This window comes from Rana temporaria, chromosome 5 (assembly GCF_905171775.1).
Source record: "Rana temporaria chromosome 5, aRanTem1.1, whole genome shotgun sequence".
Classification (NCBI taxonomy): domain Eukaryota; kingdom Metazoa; phylum Chordata; class Amphibia; order Anura; family Ranidae; genus Rana; species Rana temporaria.
This window is the reverse complement of record NC_053493.1, coordinates 379,634,938-379,655,298: the sequence shown is the minus strand read 5'-3', so window position 1 is coordinate 379,655,298 and position 20,361 is coordinate 379,634,938. Positions and strand designations below refer to the sequence as shown.

At 39.6% G+C, this 20,361-nt stretch overlaps 1 protein-coding gene across 1 annotated transcript in view; it reads left to right on the top strand.

Moving 5' to 3' along the window:
- Positions 1-20,361, top strand: part of LOC120941318 (CUB and sushi domain-containing protein 3-like) — a 142,172-nt gene that overhangs the window by 93,579 nt on the left and 28,232 nt on the right. Inside the window, exons 11-12 of the mRNA XM_040354644.1 lie at positions 15,727-15,915; positions 19,776-19,953. Of these exons, the coding sequence (XP_040210578.1) occupies positions 15,727-15,915; positions 19,776-19,953 (367 nt within the window). The remainder of the gene's footprint in view (positions 1-15,726; positions 15,916-19,775; positions 19,954-20,361) is intronic.

Sequence of the window (20,361 nt, the reverse complement as noted above, 5' to 3'; positions counted from 1 at the left end):
TCAGCAGAATTCATAAAAAAAGAACACCAAATTATTGCTCAAATGCAAAATATTGGTGTGCTTTTTTAAAGGAATCAGATTTAAGTCCATATTCTGATTCAACAAACCGTTTAACATAAGCGTGACTTTGGACTAAAGTTTCACTTTAAAATGGTTACCGGTCATATAGGCACGTACTATATAATTACTGGTACATTTTGCTAATTTTTGTATGACAACCATTTAGACTGTGTTATAAACATACAGGTTATGGTGAGAACTGGCCAGATTAATCACATTACATAGGGGGGTTATCGTGTAGTTACTAAAGATACTGACATTGTAAAGTGAGAATAATCCAAGGGATATAGGGTCAATCCCAGTATATACTTTTCAATTGCTAATCATTCAGCATTGCAATATTTTCCAGCTTTTATACTTTTTCAGATGATGTTGATAGGCCAAAGTCATCTGTTACAATTGCTGATGCATCATAAACATACATGCTTAAAAGAGAAGTACAGCCAAAGCTCATTTGGTGGATCACAATAGTGCAGTTCGTTCTGCACTCCTGTGACCCATTTTCAGCAGACAGCGGGCTAAAGCCCATTGTTGACTGATGTCGCAGAGTGACTTAGGGATCCCCTGACATGCCTGGGCTGGAACCCTGCTCAGCCTCTCAGCGAGCCACTGAGAGTCTGGACCGGTCACTCCTGCCCCCTCCACAGCCTAATTTTCCAGTGAGTGCTGGTGGGGCAAATCAGACAGTGGTCACTGACAGTCACCAGCTCTCTGCTCAAGGAGCAACTGAGCAATCGGCAATATTTGATCACTTAGGGCCAGATTCACGTAGGCCGGGCGCAGCGTAACGTAACTGGTTTACGTTACACCGCCGCAATTTTTCCAAGTTAGTGCCCGATCCACAAAGCACTTACCTGGAAATTTGCGGCGGTGTATCGTAAACACGTCCGGCGCAAGGCAGGCCCAATCGAATAGGGCGAGTCCCATTTAAATTAGGCACGCTTCGCGCCGGACGTACTGCGCATGCTCCCGACGCAAATTTCCTGACGTGCTTTGCGTCTTGTGAATCGATTTTGTGAATCGCGACGTGAAAAAAAGACTTGCGCCGGGAAAAAGAAAAAATGTAAAAAAAATTCAAAAGCGACGCGGGAAAGACGGGTATACTTTTACATGGTGGAGTCATTTTCCACTTTGTAAAAGGTGCCCTATCTTTGCGACGGCAAACTAACGGTCGCGGCGACGTAACAACGGGAAAAAGCTTTGTGGATCGCCGTAACTCCTAATTTGCATACCCGACGCTGGTTTACGACGCAAACTCCTCCCAGCGGCGGCCGCGGTACAGCATTCTAAGATCCGACAGTGTAAAACTATTACACCTGTTTGATCTTAGGGATATCTATGCGTAACTGATTCTATGAATCAGTCGCATAGATAGAAACAGGGATACGACGGCGTATCAGGAGAAACGCCGTCGTATCCCTTTTGTGAATCTGGCCCAAAGTTCTCAGCCTTACAGCCAATGGGGGACAGATGCAGCATAAGACCAATTATGCAGTCACCTAGGTAAATATGATTCTAAAGTAAAAAAAAAAATCCCATACTTCTCTTTTAAATAATTGTATATAAATCCTATGTCTTTCACAACAACCATTTTATGTCTGTCTATTTATTTATTTTGGACAAGGGGGTATAACATGACAGTATGGAATGACACATGGGAGGCAGGTGATCTAGATGAAATTGGAATAGAGAGAATAATCTAATTGATATAAGCTCAATCCTATTGTATACTTTAAATTGCTATTAATTTCAGCATTGCAAAATGTCCCGGCTTTTATACTTTTTCAGATAATGTTGATAGGCCAAGGTCATCTGTTTCAATTGCTGATGCATCATAAACATACAGATGCTTAAATAATTACAATATATATAAATCCCATATATTTCACAACAACCATTTTATGTCTATTTATTTTCTTATATTATTTTGCACAAGGGGGGATAACATGACAGTATGGAATGACACATGGGAGGCAAGCAGGGCAGAACTTAGGGTGGTGGGGTTGGGCCCTACCTTCTATAAATTACTTTAAATAGAACAAAATGATACATACACAATTCTGTATAAGCAACCCACAATGAAAAGTGGAGGGTACAGTTCTCCCACTTCAAAGGGGTATGCCTAGGGAAGCAAAACAGCATAACATGAATTTGTATATAGGGGTAAATAACCCAATATCACCACAAAGAGCCTGGCAAGGAAAGAGATTCTGCTGTACCTGTCAGATGCGAGTCGTCAAGTCTGTCCATCAGTAGCCACCACAGCTATAAATAGTGTCATTCGGATGCCCGCACATGCGCAGAAGAATGACCAGGCGTAATGATGTCATCACGACCGCGTCGCATAATGATGATGCGTAGTCATCAATAGTAAACATAGCGTTGTCCCAAAGGACATGATGTATACTGTGCAAGGGCACAAAAAAGCACTGACACAAAGGGCAAATCCAGCAATTGGAGCCAAAGTAACATGCCACATCCAGCAAAAAGACAGACACCGGGCATAATATTGCAAAAATAGCTTCACAAGGGTAATAATAAAAGAAAGACAGTTTGTCTACTCGGACGGAGGACAACAATTATCCCTTTTATTGTCCCTAGAACAGGTAAAAATGCTAGACCAATCAACACAATTTAAATGAAAAATGAAATGACTGGCATATAACTGTTTTTTTTTTTTACTGTAAACGGGCGGGGCCCCCTATTGGGCGGGGCCCATGGTCTTGAGCCCAGTCAAGCCCAATGATAAGTCTGGCCCAGGAGGCAAGTGATCAAGTTAAAATTGCACCTTTCTTTTCACTAATAAAATAATGGGCTCATTATCTATCTATCTATCTATCTATCTATCTATCTATCTATCTATCTATCTATCTATCTATCTATCTATCTATCTATTAATTAGCTTTAAGAAACATTTCTGCTTTAAATGTACTTCTGTGGTTAGAAAAAAGGAAACATATAATTTTCTGTTGGATATGGTATAGTTATGGTTGGAAGGAACTAAAGGAATTAAAAAGCCCTCCAGCCGAGTCAGTGCCTAGCATAATAAAGCCTTCTTAAGACGGAAGGTATTAAAATCTCCCTTTTCATTACATATCCCAAAAATAAAATGACCATTCCTAATTTTAGGACAGTTTGTGGAGTCATCCGAATGATCCCTTTATGCTCCAACAGCTAGATGCAATACAGCAAATTATTTCAAACTGCAAAAAAACTTTACTGCGCAACACACTGATTCTGTTTTATGTTGCAAGAAAACCCGTGACGGAATGTTGGCTCAAACTTGTGTTGCAAAATTCCGACCGTCAAGAACGTGGCGACGTACAACACTTCAACAAGCCGAGAAAAATTAAGTTCAGTGATTCCGAGCATGCGTCAAATTGATTCCGAGCATGCATGGTTTTATATGTGTCGGGATTGCACACAGACGATCAGAATTTCCGACAAGAATTTTTCCCGTCAGAAAATTTGAGAACCAGCTCTCAAATATTTGATGTCGGAAACTCTGACAGAAAAAGTCTGATGGGGCCTACACACGGTTGGAATTTCCGACCAAAAGCTCACATCAAACTTTCCTTAAGTCTCTTCTCACTATACCCTGTATGGTTACACTGTATTTTAGGTCCAAATCCCTTTTCCAGAAAAGCCATGATTAGGGTTGTCCCGATACCGATACCAGTATCGGTATCGGGACCGATACCGAGTATTTGCGGGAGTACTCGTACTCCCGCAAATACCCCCGATACTGAAATAGAATACTTGTTCCCCCCGCCGCCGCAAACCCGTCGCCGCAAAGCCGCCGCCGTTAATCAGCGTGCGGGGAACATTACAGCTTTTGTTTGTTTGAATGATCTGTCCAATCCCGCGCAAGGGGGAGTGTCTATACGCGGCGGGGATACAGCTATTTAAACAAAAGCTGTAATGTTCCCTGCACGCTGATTAACAGCGGCACGTGCGGCATCATCAAGGTATGTAGGACATGGCTGCATTATGTGGGGGACATGGCTTTATTATGTGGGGGACATGGCTGCATTATGTGGGGGACATGGCTGCATTATGTGGGGGACATGGCTGGAATATGTGGGGGACATGGCTGGAATATGTGGGGGACACACATGGCTGTAATATGTGGGGGACATGGCTGTAATATGTGGGGGACATGGCTGCATTATGTGAAGGACATGGCTGTAATATGGGGGGACATGGCTGGAATATGTGGGGGACATGGCTGGAATATGTGGGGGACATGGCTGCATATGGGGGGGGGACATGGCTGCATATGTGGGGGGACATGGCTGCATTTGGGGACACATTTAAAAAAAGTATTGGTATTCGGTATCGGCGAGTACATAAAAAGTACAAAAAAAGTATCGGTACTTGTACTCAGTCCTAAAAAAGTGGTATCGGGACAACCCTAGTTTCCATACATTGCACAGATGATGCCTCAAAAAAGCCTGACACAGGTGTATGCAGTATGGGAAAAATGGCTCTAAAATATTAGACAATATTTGCACTATACACCAGTGATTCTGGATGTGCATTTGGCCATTGAGATGCAAAAGGATGATTTGCTTGGAATTGTCTATCCTGAAATTATTTTATTTTAGGGATATATGCTGGAACAAGACATGTGATTACCTTCTGTATTAATATAAAAGTGAATTTAGCTATTTTGTCATTTTGTCAAAAAAATAAACATTAGGATGGCATTAGCGACATCATGCATAATGCATCCTAGAATAGCAGAGGTCCTATAACTATATGAATTGTTGACTAATGACATATCTGCAAGTCAAGTAATACCTTATTTGAAAAAGGAACTTTTTCATTTAAATTGTCTTAGTAAGAAAATCCATAAAACCTTAGGGATGGTCATAATTTTAGATTCTCTTTCTAAAATCATAGTCAGTTTACAAGCACATTTAAATGTAGATTAGTCTTTCTTACTACATGTGGAATCTGCAATTAGTAAGATTCATCAGTGTGGGGACGGATTCACAGAACTAGTCTAGCTGTCATTAACAGAGTCATTTTCCCTACTGTGAGGATAAATTAACTTTATCTTCAATAGGCTTTCGCCAACTCTTTCTGATCAACAACATTACAACAGTATAACAATTAGACTAATTGGATTAGGTAGAACAAGAAAGAAGTTGTGTGTTTGTGTTTTAATAACCTTACTTGCTAATGAAATATCCACTTAATTTCATATATACTGCTGTCAGGGAGGAGGCTCTGGTGGTTGGTGCCAGTTGATTAGGAGCATATTACATGACAACCCTACAAATGTGTGTAACATGTCCCTAAAGTTGAACATAGCCTTTAATACAATGGGGGCATTTACGCTGGCCACTGGCACCCCCAACCACCCACCTGGTAATGCCGCTGGACAATGCTAATGCATATGGGGTAATTAGCGTGTGCTCAGGCACACCCTGTGCGGATGCCTATATATATATATGTATATATATATATATATATATATATATATATATATATATATATATATATATATATATATATATATATATATATATATATATATATATATATATATATATATATAAACAGTGTATATATTTAAAAGTATATATATTAAAGGAGATGTGATAACAATGCTGTAAATTAAGAATGCTTTCAGAAATAGAAGTGGTAATAGTACATTTTTATAAATTAGCAAAATGAAAATTTAAATGAACAGAGGAGAAATCCAAAGCAAATCAATATTTGGTGAGATCACCCTTTGCCTTTAAAACATCATCAGTTCTTCAGTTCTTCTAGGTACACTTGTACTTTCCAGGAAGGTTTTTCCAAACATCTTGGAGAACTAACCATAGATCTTCTGTGGATGTAGTCTGCCTCAAATCTTTCTGTTCACGTAATCATGTAATCCCAGACAAATCAAGGCTCTGTGGGGGTCAAACCATCACTTCTAGGACTTCTTCTTGTTCTTGTTCATACTGAAGTTAGTTCTTTAACCACTTAAGGACCAGAAGGATTTGCCCCCTTAATGACCAGGGCATTTTGTCTGCGATACGGCACTGCGTAGCTTTGACTGACAATTGCACGGCCAAGCGACGCTGTACCCAAACAAAATGTATGTAAATTTTTCCCACAAATAAAGTTTTCTTTGGGTGGTATTTGATCGCCTCTGCAGTTTTTTTTGCGCTATAAACAAAAAAATATATTTTCTTTTACTTTTTACTATAATAAATATAAAAAAATGTAAAAAAATGAATTTCTTCATCAGTTTAGGCCGATATGTATTCTTTTACACATTTTTGGTAAATTGCAAAACACATATATTGATTGGTTTGCACAAAAGTTTAGTGTCTACAAAATAGAGGATAGATTTATGGCATGTGTATTATTTTTATTTTTTTCTAGTAATGGCAGTGATCTGCGATTTTTAACGGGACATTGAGGCATACAGATCGGACACTTTTGACACTTTTTTGGGACCAGTGACATTTATATAGCGATCAGTGCTAAAAATAGCCACTGATAACTGTATAAATGTCACTGGCAGGGAAGGGGTTACCACTAGGCGGTGATCAAGGGTTTAAGTGTTCCCTAGAGAGGTGTTTCTAACTGTGGGGGGAGTGTAGTGACTGGAAGAGGAGGCATATCACTATCCCTAATCACTAGGAACAGCAGGTCTGTCTATCCTCTCCTGACAGAACGATGATCTGTCTGTTTACATTGACAGATCCCTGTTCTGTCTCTCTCAGAAGCGATCGCGGATGGCCGGTGGACATTGCGGCGGTACCGGCCAGGTGCATTGGCGACACGCCTTAGCCCCTAGTGGTCTTAAAGTGGCCAACGTACAATGACAGTGATTGGCCCAGGAGAGCCAACTTTCCGCAAGTACAACTGCGGCGGCTGGTCTTTAAGTGGTTAAGAAGACATATGGCCAACGCTTTTTTGGCTATACTTCTCCTGTGTGTCACAAGTGTGCAGTTAGTTCTGCAGTCCGGTGACCTGTTTTCATTTAGCTGATGTCACATACCCGGTCCAGGCTCTGAATAGTCCCCAGCCATATGGTCAGGATCCACCCAGAAGCCTGGACCGGCAGCAGGCCGCTGAGAGGGTGAGCCAGCCATTCTCACCCCCTCCATAGCCCAGTGTTCCAGTGAGCTCTGAAGTGGCAGAGCAGAGACTAAGAACTGATAACCGACTGATCAGTGGTGTTCTCGGTCTTAAAGGTGATGGGGGACAGTTGAAGTTGAGATCTGTGCTGCAGCCATCTAGGAGAATGTGATTTTTTTAGATTCAAATACTTCTCTTTTAATGACATTGGCTGTATGATTGGTATTGTTGTCCTGCTGCAGAATACATTTGGGGCCAATCACACACCTCCCTGTTGGTATGGCATGATGGATAAGCCTGTATTTCTGCACTGGGGATGTTCACCCCTTCTTTTTTTATTCTGGTAACCATTTCAGAAAGTGATTAGTAATTCAAAATGTTTTGTGGTTGTTACCGGATTAGGAGGAAAGAGAAAACCTTCAAGTTAGGAAACCTGTTCGGGTTACCAGATCCTAAGTTGTTTATGGGAGGATTTCCCTTTGACTTCCCTCTTTGTCTCTGGGAAAGGAAATATCACATTTGGGACCTACATGGTAGTGGGAAATCTCCCATATGGGACAGAGATTGAATTTTTCCACCTGGCAATCCTTCTAGCAATACTCTTCCTGTTCTAGGGGGACATAGCTCAATGTACTGTATCTTTGGAGGAAGTTTTGGTTATACTTATACAAGTCCAAAACTCCAGTAAAAATATAATCAAGCTTATACCATATTTGTATGTACCCAAACCTAGTTTGCAAAGTCTTTTTTTAGAGAGTTTGGTGTTGTCACCTTCCCACTAATATATACATTTAGGGACAGAGATGGATTAAGGCAAAATGGGGTCCTATGCAAAGCAGCAACTTAGACCCCCTTATGCTTTCAATTGACATTGATAATGCTTGCAATAGGCACAGAGTAACCACCCCATTTGTAATGTTTGAACTGGTATAGTCATTTTAAACATCCGATGGGGCTATCAGACAGCAACTACTTACAAGTGCATCATCTCTTGTAAAGTGTCAGGCAGGTGCACAACTGTTGTGCAATCCCAATGGTTTACTGCAAAAGCATGACGGTTGTAGTTGGGCCCCCTTGGCATCCACCAGGCCTTAGGTTCCTATCTACATTGCGTTGCAGATTATCTTGCTCTGTTTAGAAATCACATCCAGCAAATTTGGTGGCCATGTGTTAGAACAGCCCTGAAAAGGCCTTATACTTTTGGTTATACAGACTAAAATATTTTAGTTGCATAGGAAGTTGACATTATCATGTGCAACTATCTACAGCTAAAACATAAATGACACATTTTGTGCCATATGTCAGGTCATCTTGATCTATATAGGACACTAGGCATATTATCTTCCAGTATCTGTGGTGACAAATATGTTACTGTATCTGTGAAAACAGCACTGAGCTGTGAAAAGCGTTAAGTCATAAATATGTTCTGTCGGACGAAACCTACTCTTGAGTATTTGCACATATATTATGGGCATGCTAGTGAAGATGTTCTACTGCAACATGAAGATGTACATTGTTTTCGACAGCTTGACACTTCTCCAAACATACTACAGAGAGTTGGAGAATAACGCTTAGGCTCGCAGTCACTCTGTTTGAATAAAATACAGAAAAAAAAGCCTTCTCAAATCGACAGTTAGCCACATGCTTTAATGGTAAACAACACTGACTCACGGGGAAAAAAAATGCAAATACATTTTTTTCTTTATTTGTGAATGTTATTTTATGTAAAAATAATAGTAAATACTACAACAGTTTTGTGGTAATTCCAATTAGCAAATCAAACTTTGCAACTCTCTTAAAATCCTTAACATATACCAATGGTTCTGGGAAGTCTGTATTATAAAAGGTATCTCCCTACCAATTTTATTTTCTTCTGTGCCTTCTCCCCTTCCTCATCACATTTAAAGAGGAAAAAAATAAAAATGTACAATGCTTGCTAATACATCTTATAATCTATTCATTATCATAGCTTGCAAATCTGAAATAGGTATAAAGACACTCACAGGTCATGCAGCAGAGATAAATCAAAGCAGCAGCATTTTATTGTCAATTTTTAAACAGAGATCAGTCTGTCTTTCTCAAGATTATTATATCCTGAATAGGGCATGCCTATGTTAAGGTCATCATTCATATTTTTGCTTTTGGCAAAATAATTTTGCAGTTATTTTACTATCTACACATATGTTAATGAAAAAAAACTCTTGGTTACTCTCATTGAGCTATGTAGGTGCAAACTGTAAGGCCCCTTTCATATGGGTGATCCAATTAGGTCCACCTGTCAGTTTTTCAGGTTGACCTGATCAGGTAGTCCATGTATTCCAATGGACCGGAGGATGTAAATTAACTTGTGTCCTTTACAGCCGTCTACCTCCAATCCAATCCAGCCTGCTAAAAAAATGTAAGGGGGATCCAACCCCCTCTATGTAGATGGATCAGATTAGAGAGCAATCTGGGTGTCCATTTACACATAGAGCAGAGCGAGTTCTGTCCATGTCCGCTCTGTATAAACTGAGCTGACATGGACCTGTTATCTGCCTGCTCTGCTTTGCTCTTCTCAGCTTGGGATCAGCAGACAGATCCCCTGCTGAACAAATCAGATTCTGCCTCATGTGAAAGGGGGCTTAGACTTTAAACCTCTTGTGTTTGAATTCATCTGAAATGTGTTTAACAGACAGTTTGGATGGGCTTTAAACAGAATAGAGAATAGAGCAATATACGCCGTTGATATAATGTAATTGACAACACTCGCTAAGTTTTAAACATGATATGTCTACTGTGAAAATGATAAGTAATTTTAAGCTATGGCATATCTAATGTTCTCCAAGAGATGGTCTGGGATTAGGGGACAATGAATGAGCTAACATGAAAGAAACATGCTTCAGTATTTGCACAAAGTAATTTATTTGGCAGAATGAAATCATTAATTCTTGACAAAACAATTTAATACTATAATTGGAAGAAATTGCTAACTTTCGGCAATTCTCAGATAGCTCTTTTTGCGAGGACATCTTGCTAATATATCAAGAAATCAACATAAAAAGTTTAATTGTGCTGAAAAGAAGAAGTTAATTTTATGTCATTCAAAAAATATTCACTATAATAATGTAAAAGATTTACACAGGTTATTTTAACCAAACTACTTGCACTGTATCAAAAGAGGGCAATTAATATAAAGCATCAAGCTGATTTATATTAATAGCTTTTCCAGTGACACATACTATTATTATTATACAGGATTAATATAGCAACAGTTTACGCAGCACTTTACTATGTAAAAAGGCATACAGTACAGTTACAATGCAATCAAATATAAGAGGGTTAAGAGGGCCCTTCTCATAAGAGATTACGATCTAATAGGGTGGGGGATGAGCTGATGGAACTGATAATAGATTAGTTGGAGGCGTGATATGCTTCCCTGAATAGATGAGGCAGCCAGAATAGGAGATAGCTGGACATATTGAGGTAGAGAGTTCCAGAGGATGGGAGAGGCTCTGGAGAAGTCCAGGAGATGAGCACAGGAGGAGGAGACAAGGGAGCTTAAGAGCAGGGGGTCTTGAGAGGAGTGTAGTGGACAGTTTGGGTGATATTTGGAGACAAGATTGACGATGTAGCTCGGGCTAGATTTGTGAATGGCTTTATATGTTATTGCTAGTATGTTCAATTTAATTTGCTGGGCAATCAGAAACTAGTGTATTTGTTGGTGGAGAGGGGTGGCAGACACTGAGCGGTTGGTAAGGTAGATGAGCTGGCAGCAGCATTGATGATAGACTGAAGAGGGGATAGCCTATGGAGAGAAAGGCCTAAGAGAAGGGAGTTGCAATAGTCAAGGTGAGATATAGCAAGGGAGGGAATGATTAACTTGGTGGTTTCATTAGTTAAAAAGGGAAATTTAAAGCAAATTTTAGAGATGTTATAGAGGTGAGGTCTACAAGCTTTTGACATGATTGGATTTGGGGCTGAAGGGACAGATCAGAGTCGAGGATTACACCTAGTACCCTGACGTGAGGTGAGTGATTGATGGTTGCATTATTAATGGGGGGCATGTGCAGGATATTATCAGCATGGTTTTAGAGAGATTGTGTTTAAGGAAAAGGTGCAACTTCCATGCTAATATGGCAGCTAGTAAGTTAGTGGTCAGAGAGGAGACTAAATGAGTGAGGTTTGGAGTAGAGAGATAGATTTGGATGTCATTGCTGTAGAGATGGTGTTTGAAGCCATGGGAGGTTATTAAAGAACCAACAGAGGAGGTGTAGATAGAGGAGAGAAGAGGTCCAAACACAGAGCCTTGGGGGACAAAGCTGAAGGTAACACTGAAGGAGCACTGTGAAAGGTAGGAAGAGAACCAGAATGGAGCAGAATCTTGGAGGCCAGGGGGGTGAAGTCTTTTGAAAAGGAGCAGATGGTCAACAGTATCAAAGGCCGCAGAGAGGCCTAGTAGTAAAAGTATGTTAGTAGTGGCCATATGTAGTGGCCATTGGTTTTGGCAATTAGTATATCGTTAGTGAGTTTCAGTAGGGCAGTTTCTGTTGAGTGCTGCAAGTGAAAGACAGACTATAAGGGGCCAAGAAGGTTGTTTTCAGTGAGGTAAGAGCTAAGATGGTTGTAGACTAAGTGTTCTAAAAGTTCAGATGTGAATGGGAGCAATAAAATGGGTCTTTAGTTGCTCCAGGGAGGGCATTTTAGGTATGGGAGTGATCTGTGCATGCTTTAGAGGGGAGGGTAAGATGCCCATAGAGAGGGAGAGATTGACAATGTGAGTGAGGGAGCATAGGATAGAATAAAAGGTAGACCATAATAGTTGCAAGGAAACAGGATCCAGGGGACAATTGGTTAGGTACACATCTGAGAAAAGTTTTGTAACCTCTTCAATAGTAGCCATTTCAAAAGAGGAAAGTGTTGACCGACAAGGTATATTGATGGGGAAGATATCTGCACAGTGGAGGTGTCCTCACGTATTGCATCAATCTTGTCTTTGAAGTGATTGGCAATCTCATGTGCAGTGAGTGAATTAGTGGGTAGAGGGGGCAGAGGGCAAAGCAGAAAGTTAAATGCAGAGAAGAGCCTATGAGAACTGGATGACAAGGTATTAATGAAAGAGACAAAGTAGGTGTGTTTAGCAGCATGGAGGCAGGAATTGTAATTTACGAAGGCAGATTTTTATAGTGTGAAGTCCTGCAGGAATTTGGTGTTACGCCACAGTCGTTCAAATGCACAGCAATGTCGCTTGAGATTTCTGGTGTTGTGAGTTTTCCAGGATTGTAATGGTCCAGGCTTGATTCTCTGTGTAGTTATAGGAGCAAGTGAATCCAGTGAGGATGAGAGTGAACTGTTGTAGACAGAGGTGTTCAGGACAGGACAGGGGAGAGATTTTGTCATAGAGGTGGTCAGTAGCAAAATAGAGAAGAGAAGGGTTTAAGTGGCAAAGGTTTCTACACGTGATTGTTTGCTGCTTGGAGGGATAGGTGGTTAGAGGCAAGGATATTGTGCAACTGATAACTGATAAGGTTGAAATCAGAGAGAGGTAAGGCAGTGTTGATGAGGTTGCCAGGAGTGCAGAGATGGGAGAATACAAGGTTGAGGGTATTATCATCGGAGTGAGTGGAAGTGTGTATCTATTAGACATTATTTTTCACTCAAATGCATTTTCGTCCGAATTTCAGGTATTTTCGTTATCGTTTTAACAAACAATGACGGAAGCACATAAAACGAAAACCGAAAGATCTGACATAAACAAATGGTTTATTTTAGTTTTCGTTGCGGTCGAATGTGCCTAACCTTTAGGCCTTCTACACACGACCAGTTTCCTCAGCAGAATCCATCAAGAAACTTGGTGGGAGATTTTTTTTGCAGAGGAAACCGGTCGTGTGTACATTTTTCAGTGAGGAAACTGTCGAGGAACTCAACGAGCCAAAAAGAGAGCATGTTCTCTTTTTCCTTGACGGGAATGGAGAAAATTGGCTTGTCGAGTTCCTCGACAAGCCTAACAAGAACTCGACGAGGAAAACTATGTGTTTCGTCCGCCGAGTTCCTCGGTCGTGTGTACGAGGCCTCACTCTATCAGTCCAATATTATTCTACATAAAGAGAAAAGATTTGACATTGAGAGAAAAGATTCAACATTGAGAGAAAAGATTCGACATTATAGAGACATGAAGAAGAGTAGACATAGAGAGAAAAGATTTGACATAGAGATAAAAGATTCGACATAGAGAGACATAAAGATTCGACGAAGTAGCTAAAAACATACGATCGCAGCAAGCGGACATTTATGGTGAAATGTTCCGCCCATAGGCTAAAGAAGAATTCTAATGTTGGTTGACTAGTAATAATAATTATAATTATTATTAGTCATACAACATTAGAATTCTACAAAGGCAGAACATTTGACCGGAAATGTACGATTGCGGCATCGTACAGTTTCGTTGCTCCGTCTAATCTTTTTTTTCTTTTTAAAAGATTCTATCGAATCTTCTTCTTTTTTTTTTTAAGATTCCGTCAAATCTTCTTAGAACATTCGACAGACACCATAAGCCTTCAATGACAGATTCGACCTTAATTAATTTGGATTTTCAGACGAATGCATTTTTTTATCGAAAAACTAAATAAATGAAAACAAATTTCGGGATTAACTAAATAAATACATTTTTCGGACAAAAACAAAATTCCTAAACAAAATATTTCAGTTTGCACATGACTAGTATCTGTTGTGTTAGGTCAACAGATGAGATTAAGTTGAGAAGCTGAACTGTAGCTGTTAACATTAGCAGGAATGTTTAAGTCACCAAGAATTATAGTGGGTATTTCAGAGGAGAGAAAGTAGGGTAGCCAGGCAGAGAAGACATCAAATAAGCATGATATTGGTCCAGGAGGCTGACAAAATCACTTCAATCCTCAGAGAAATTGGAGAAAATAGACAAATACAATGCGTCTTGAAAGAGAGGGATAGAGAGGGAGTGCTAAGAAGGACTTGGAAGGTGCTCTGTGGGGATAGAAGAAATCCAACTCCACCTCCTTTCCGTTCACTGGGTCTGGGTGAGTGAGTCCAGTGGAGGCCACCATGGGAGAGGGCAGCAGGAGAAGCCGAGTCAGAATCTTGTAGCTAAGTTTAGTTATGGCAAGTATGTTAAAGCAATGGGAGATAAAAAGGTCATGCAATGATGTGAGCTTGTTACAGACATAGTGGGAATTCCAGAGGGCACATGGGGGGGCTGATTTTTGAAAGCAGGGGAATTGAAATTAAATTGAATAGATTGCGGCTTTTGCCAGAGGAGGAAGGGTGCTGGATATAGGGTTTGCAGTTAGAAAATGGAGGGCCAGGATTGGGAGAAATATCTCCAGAAATTGGGAGAAGGAGGATGAGGAAAGTAAGATGGAAGCGGGATATGTGTGAGTACACATATCTCACTGCCCTGGTGTTTAAGTCAGCATGTGGTTTCAGTATTTGCAGGAAGTAATGGGTGCAGTAATAGGAAGAGGGTATGAATGAGGGTAATATGTGTAGGCTGTGGAGTAGAAAGGAGGGGTAGAGTAAGGACATATTGAGGACAGAGAACACCAATATGAGAAGGAAGAGTAGAGGGACCATGTTAGTTGAAAGAAGAAGTGGGAATCAGACTTCAAATAAATGAAATAGCAAATGTTAGTTTGCTTGTGTCTTTCTTGTTGTATCTTTATACAGCTTTAGTTATACTGCTTTAGTTAAACTGTGGTGTTGAAACTGCGATGGCACTCGTAAAAGAAGCACTCAGGAAAGACTGAACCCTGTCTGTGACTTCCCCGTGAGCTGCTCAAAATTTTTAGGGAGATGAAGCAGGCAAGCATTTGTCAATTGATCAAATTAGGATCTGATATGAGACATTTGAATGGAAGGAGAGATTGAAAAAAAAAAAAAACACCAACCACAGAAACAGGCCAAAGTCATAAAAGGTAATTGATTTTTTTTTTGACAAGGCAAAAGGAGGTAATAATCAATCACCAATTATATAGACAAGTTTAAAATGATATGGCAGCAGACGACATTTACCATACACATAGCAGTGTCAATTATCAGTCATACATAGCAGGGGGAATGTACACGTGGATATGGCAGCAGATGACATTTACCTGTGAAAGAGCAGAAAAGACATGATCAGAAATTGATAGATGTGTTGAAACTGCCACAACAATTGCAAAAGAAACACTTATGAAAGAAACATGGTGTGTGTGGCTGACCCCTGTTTGCTACTAATATACTATGTATGAGTGTGAACATTATATTGTACACTCTTCTTTAGATTTACCAACCACTATTTAGTATGAATGCTTAGTGGAAATAAATTGCACTACATATTTGTTGGAAAATCTAAATAAGATTATACAGGAATTTCAATGGCCAAATAAATATGTTGCAGGAGCATCAGTCCTACAGTTCCCCCAAACAAATATGCAAGATTTGACATAGGCCTGACATAGAACCCTAGAGCATACAATATAAATCTAAGATTGGTGGGTTATAGGAATGCTTAGTCAAATTGTCTTTTAATTGTGAAAATTTGTATGTACCTGTTTTTCATCATATTCTTCTGTCTATTATTTCTAGCATACCAGTTACAGAGCTGTCCTGACCCTCGTCCATTTCGCAATGGATTTGTAATTGGAAGTGATTTTACAGTGGGACACACCGTTTCTTTTGAATGTTATCCTGGCTACTCTCTAATTGGAGAATCTGCGCTCACCTGTCTACATGGAATCAGCCGAAACTGGAACCATCCAATACCTCGTTGTGATGGTAGGTACCTCTCTTAGTCATTTTGTTCTTAACAAAGTGGGCAGCCATATATACTTTCATTTGTATTCTGCACACCCCAAAGATGTTTTTTCCTTTCAATTTAATTTGAGAAAGAGAAAAAAGTTAAACTGTATTGACCTGGTGGTCAGAAGGAGGAACCTGTGAAGCCTCGTACACACGACCGAGAAACTAGACGGGCGAAACACATCGTTTTGCTCGTCGAGTTCCTTGTTAGGCTGTCGAGGATCTCGGCGAGACAAATTTCTCCATTCCCGTTGAGGAAAAAGAAGACATGCTCCCTTTTTGGCTCGACGAGATCCTCGGCAGTTTCCTCGTTGAAGAAAGTGTACACACGACCGGTTTCCTCGGCAAAAAAAAAAAACAGCAAGTTTCTTGCTGGTTTTTGCAGAGAAACTCAATCGTGTGTACGAGGCCTGAGAGTTGCGAGGGACCCAGAAGATTGACACTTCTGAAAGTGTCAGTTTCTCAGTAGACTGTGGAAGAATATTTCTCAAGAAAAGAGTGGTGTTCATTGGTGTGGCAGGCAGGCAGGTCATTTTAGAGATATTTAGGTTTACATTTTGATCCAATTGAGTTTAGTGAAGTTCTCCAACAATTTGGTCACAATTGTTGGAGATTAAAAACCTTGCCAGTGTTTATATTGTTGTTTATAGTGAGATTTGCTCATCAGTTTATTCTGGTATCACTGGTTTAAGTCAATGAGTAAAAAAAAAAATATAACATTTTGAGTTGTTACAGGAACATGATTAGAGGGGTGTTCTTCCAACAGGGGATCTTGTTCTGCTGACAGCTGTATAAATAGGAAATTAAATATATTTTGGAATGATTTCCTTTCACTTTGTGTCCCGGGAGCAAGAAATTAAGGGAAATCCCTCTATGGAAAACAGACAGAAAAAACACAGACAGATGTTTAAGCATCATTGCAAGAAAAAAGATACTCAAATATACAGTGGCAAAGTAACACGGCTGCGCCAGATCATGTACCTAGTACGTGATCTGACACTTTTGGGTCTTGGGCATGCATGTGCTGCCGGTGGCCTGCTCCCACTGTGGACTCCATCTCCACCAGCACCCGCTAATCCTTGGGTACAGAAGAAGAATAGCGGTCTGCCTATATAAACAAGGCAGATTGCCGGTCTGTCAGTACAGACGGCATGGATGCTGTGTTCCTCCAAAGCAGGGACATGAATCCATGCCTTCCCCTTGTATAAGCACCTCCCCCACAGTAAGAAAACACCAGCTAGGCACACAGTTAACCCTTTGATTGCCCTGATGTCAACCCCTTCCCAGCCAGTGTCATTAGTACAGTGACAGTGCATATTTTGTAACACCAATTGGATATCTTTAATAGCAGAAAAAAGGTAATTTTTTTTCAATATTGTCTGTATTCTTTTGTTTATAGCGCAAAAAATAAAAGCCGCAGAGGTTATCAAATTTTCTTTGATTGTAAGCTCTAAAGAGCAGGGCCCTCTGAATCCTACTGTATTAAAGTATATTATATGTTTTACTGTCTACGCTCAAGTTGTAAAGCGCTGCATAAACTGTTGGTGCTATATAAAACCTGTAAAATAATAATAATAATAATAATAATAATAATAATAATAAAAAATACCACCAAAAGAAAGTATTTTTGAAAAAAAAGAAAGCTCTACTTGTGGGGAAAATGGGACATACATTTTATTTGGGTACAGCATTGCACGACTGCACAATTCTCAGTTAAAGTAACACAGTGCTCTATCACAAAAAATGGCCTGGCCATGAAATGGAGTAAATCTTTCAGAGGGAAAGTGGTTAAATATACTTTAACCTCCTTGGTGGTAATCCCGAGTCTGGCTCGGGGGGGGGGGATTCCAGTACCATTAGCAGTATCCCCAAGCCAGACTCGGGATTGTATCGCAGTATCCAGGCGGAGTTTACTTACCTTGTCCCCTGGATCCTGCGATGTCTCCCCGCTGTGTGATCGAGCTGTCTCCTTGGTCGATTCACACAGTGCCCGTGTGCCGCCGAGGTCCGTTCTCTGCGACCTTACAACGCACGGGGGTGGACTTTGGCGCCAAATTAAAAAAAATAAACACACAGTACACATACAATATACTGTAATCTTACAGATTAAAAAATACACACCCCCTTTGTCCCTAGTGGTCTGCCCAGTGTCCTGCATGCACTTTCATATAATAAAAACTGTTCTTTCTGCCTGGAAATTGGAGATTGTCCATAGCAACCAAAAAGTGTCCCTTTACATCAAAAGTGGTTTTAGACCAGCTAGAAAACAGCGATAATAAATTAGAATCACTTGCAAAATTGAGCGATAGTGATTTGTGGGGAAATTTGTCATCAAACACTGAAAGTAATCATTTTTATTATTATTATATTATTATTTGTTATAATTATTAACAGTTATTTATTATATTATAATTTATGATTTTGTGTTTCAAACTTTATCATACCCGGGATGTCTACTAGACTCTTGTTTGGACAGATTTAAGTGAGTTATTCCAAAGAATTACAGGCCTACAATATAAAATGCCAAATTTCCAGGCAAAACAATTGTACCGCTTTCAGCACCAACAATCGGAAAGAATCATACCACCAGGGAGGTTAATAAAGTCTGGCCTCACCCTCTCCAGTTGGAATATATTTCCTTACCATGTGCAAAGATAAAAAGGTTTGGGACTTTGGGTGAGACATAACCTCCATCCCGGTTGTATAGAAGAAAAAAGGAGAGGCGGGACTTTAAATGAGACACACAGTCAGCAGTAGAGAGCCAGAAAATTGTATATTAATATGTAGATCAATGACAAATCATGGGTTAAATATATAAAATCACAGCAAAACTCATTTAAAGTCCCGCCCCTCCTTTTTTCTTCTGTTTCCTTACCATTGTTGGCCATGGCTACAGATATTTTTGCATGCTTAATACAAATTCTTCTCAGCAGGCAAGCTATTGATTATCAGTAAGAACATGTTCTTGGCATTAAGCAACAAAGCCACAAATCCTGACTGGCAATAGTAACATTGCTTGTTGCTTATGTCAAGCAGCATAATCCATCAATGCGAGTGGGGAAAAGGGGGGGGTAACCAATTACTAATCAAACTTCATCCTTTAGAATATATTTTTGAAAAATTTAAGCAAATTGAGATTTGCAACATAGCACATGTTACCTTCTTACCTCCTTCGTTAGCTTTTCCGTACTTAAGAGTACCAGAAAAAAAAAAGTATTTTAAGGTTGTCCAGGCCTTCTGTTATTTAGCCTGCAAAATGACAGTTACAAACAATGAGCTGATTCAGTACATGGAGAGGTATATTTTATAGGATGGTACAAAGAGTTGTGTGCACTTATGATGCCCAATCAGATATCAGATTTCATATTACTGTAGCTAGAATAGTAAGACATGAATTCTTAAGTGGATGCTGTTGGCTATGCCACTGGTGTATTTCACATTGGCCTTAATGAAACATCCTAAAAAAAATACCTTGTGAACTAAGAAAAAGGAATAGGTTTGCTGCAAACTGATAAATGTTTTCATATTTCGTATATAGTCTTTAAGCATAACTTCAAATCTAGTTAACATGTGTTTAGCGTTCTCTGCATATCATGTTATTTTTACCCTGAATAAGCCACAGCATTTAGGATCCACAAATGTTTTCCAAGTATAAAACACATAGAGAAACAAAAATCCATAGTTCTATTGCTTGTTTTTGCCTGCAGCTTAGCAGCCTTGAAGTTTCGAGTATCTACACTTGACAGGCTCTTCAGCTTGTCTTTTAAGCAATCCCACAGACTTAAGTATTTACAGCAGGTTCTCTTACCATCCTTGTTTGTTGAACTATGTTGCAGCTCTCTGCGGAGGAAATATAACAGCAATGAATGGAACTATTTACTCCCCTGGATATCCTGATGAGTACCCAAACTTCCAAGACTGCTTCTGGCTGGTCAGAGTCCCTCCCGCAAATGGAATATACATTAATTTCACAGTCCTTCAAACAGAACCAATTTACGACTTTATAACTGTATGGTAAGATCATTTATTCACTGATAATTTATTGCACCACTGGCTTAATGATCCAGGTATATTATTTTCCCTTTGTTCACTATTAGCCTGCATGCATTTTGCAGGTGCATTAATCAATGACAGTTGAAGAATTTGAAAATTCATTGCTCAAATGCAGACTGTATTTACTAATGTTTTATATAATATTTAAATCATTTAGAAATTACATTTTAAAATTTGATTTTGCTTTGGTTTTAAAAGTGAGAAGGTTTCTTTATTAGCCATTTGCTTATTGTTATTTATGTTTTTATTTTATTTGTTTATAAATCATAGAACCAAATGTTTTAGTCATGTATTGCCCTAAGAATAGGACATCTTTATATCAGGCCAAGCTCTGCAATCTAATTAGTCTAACAAAATACAGGTGCATGC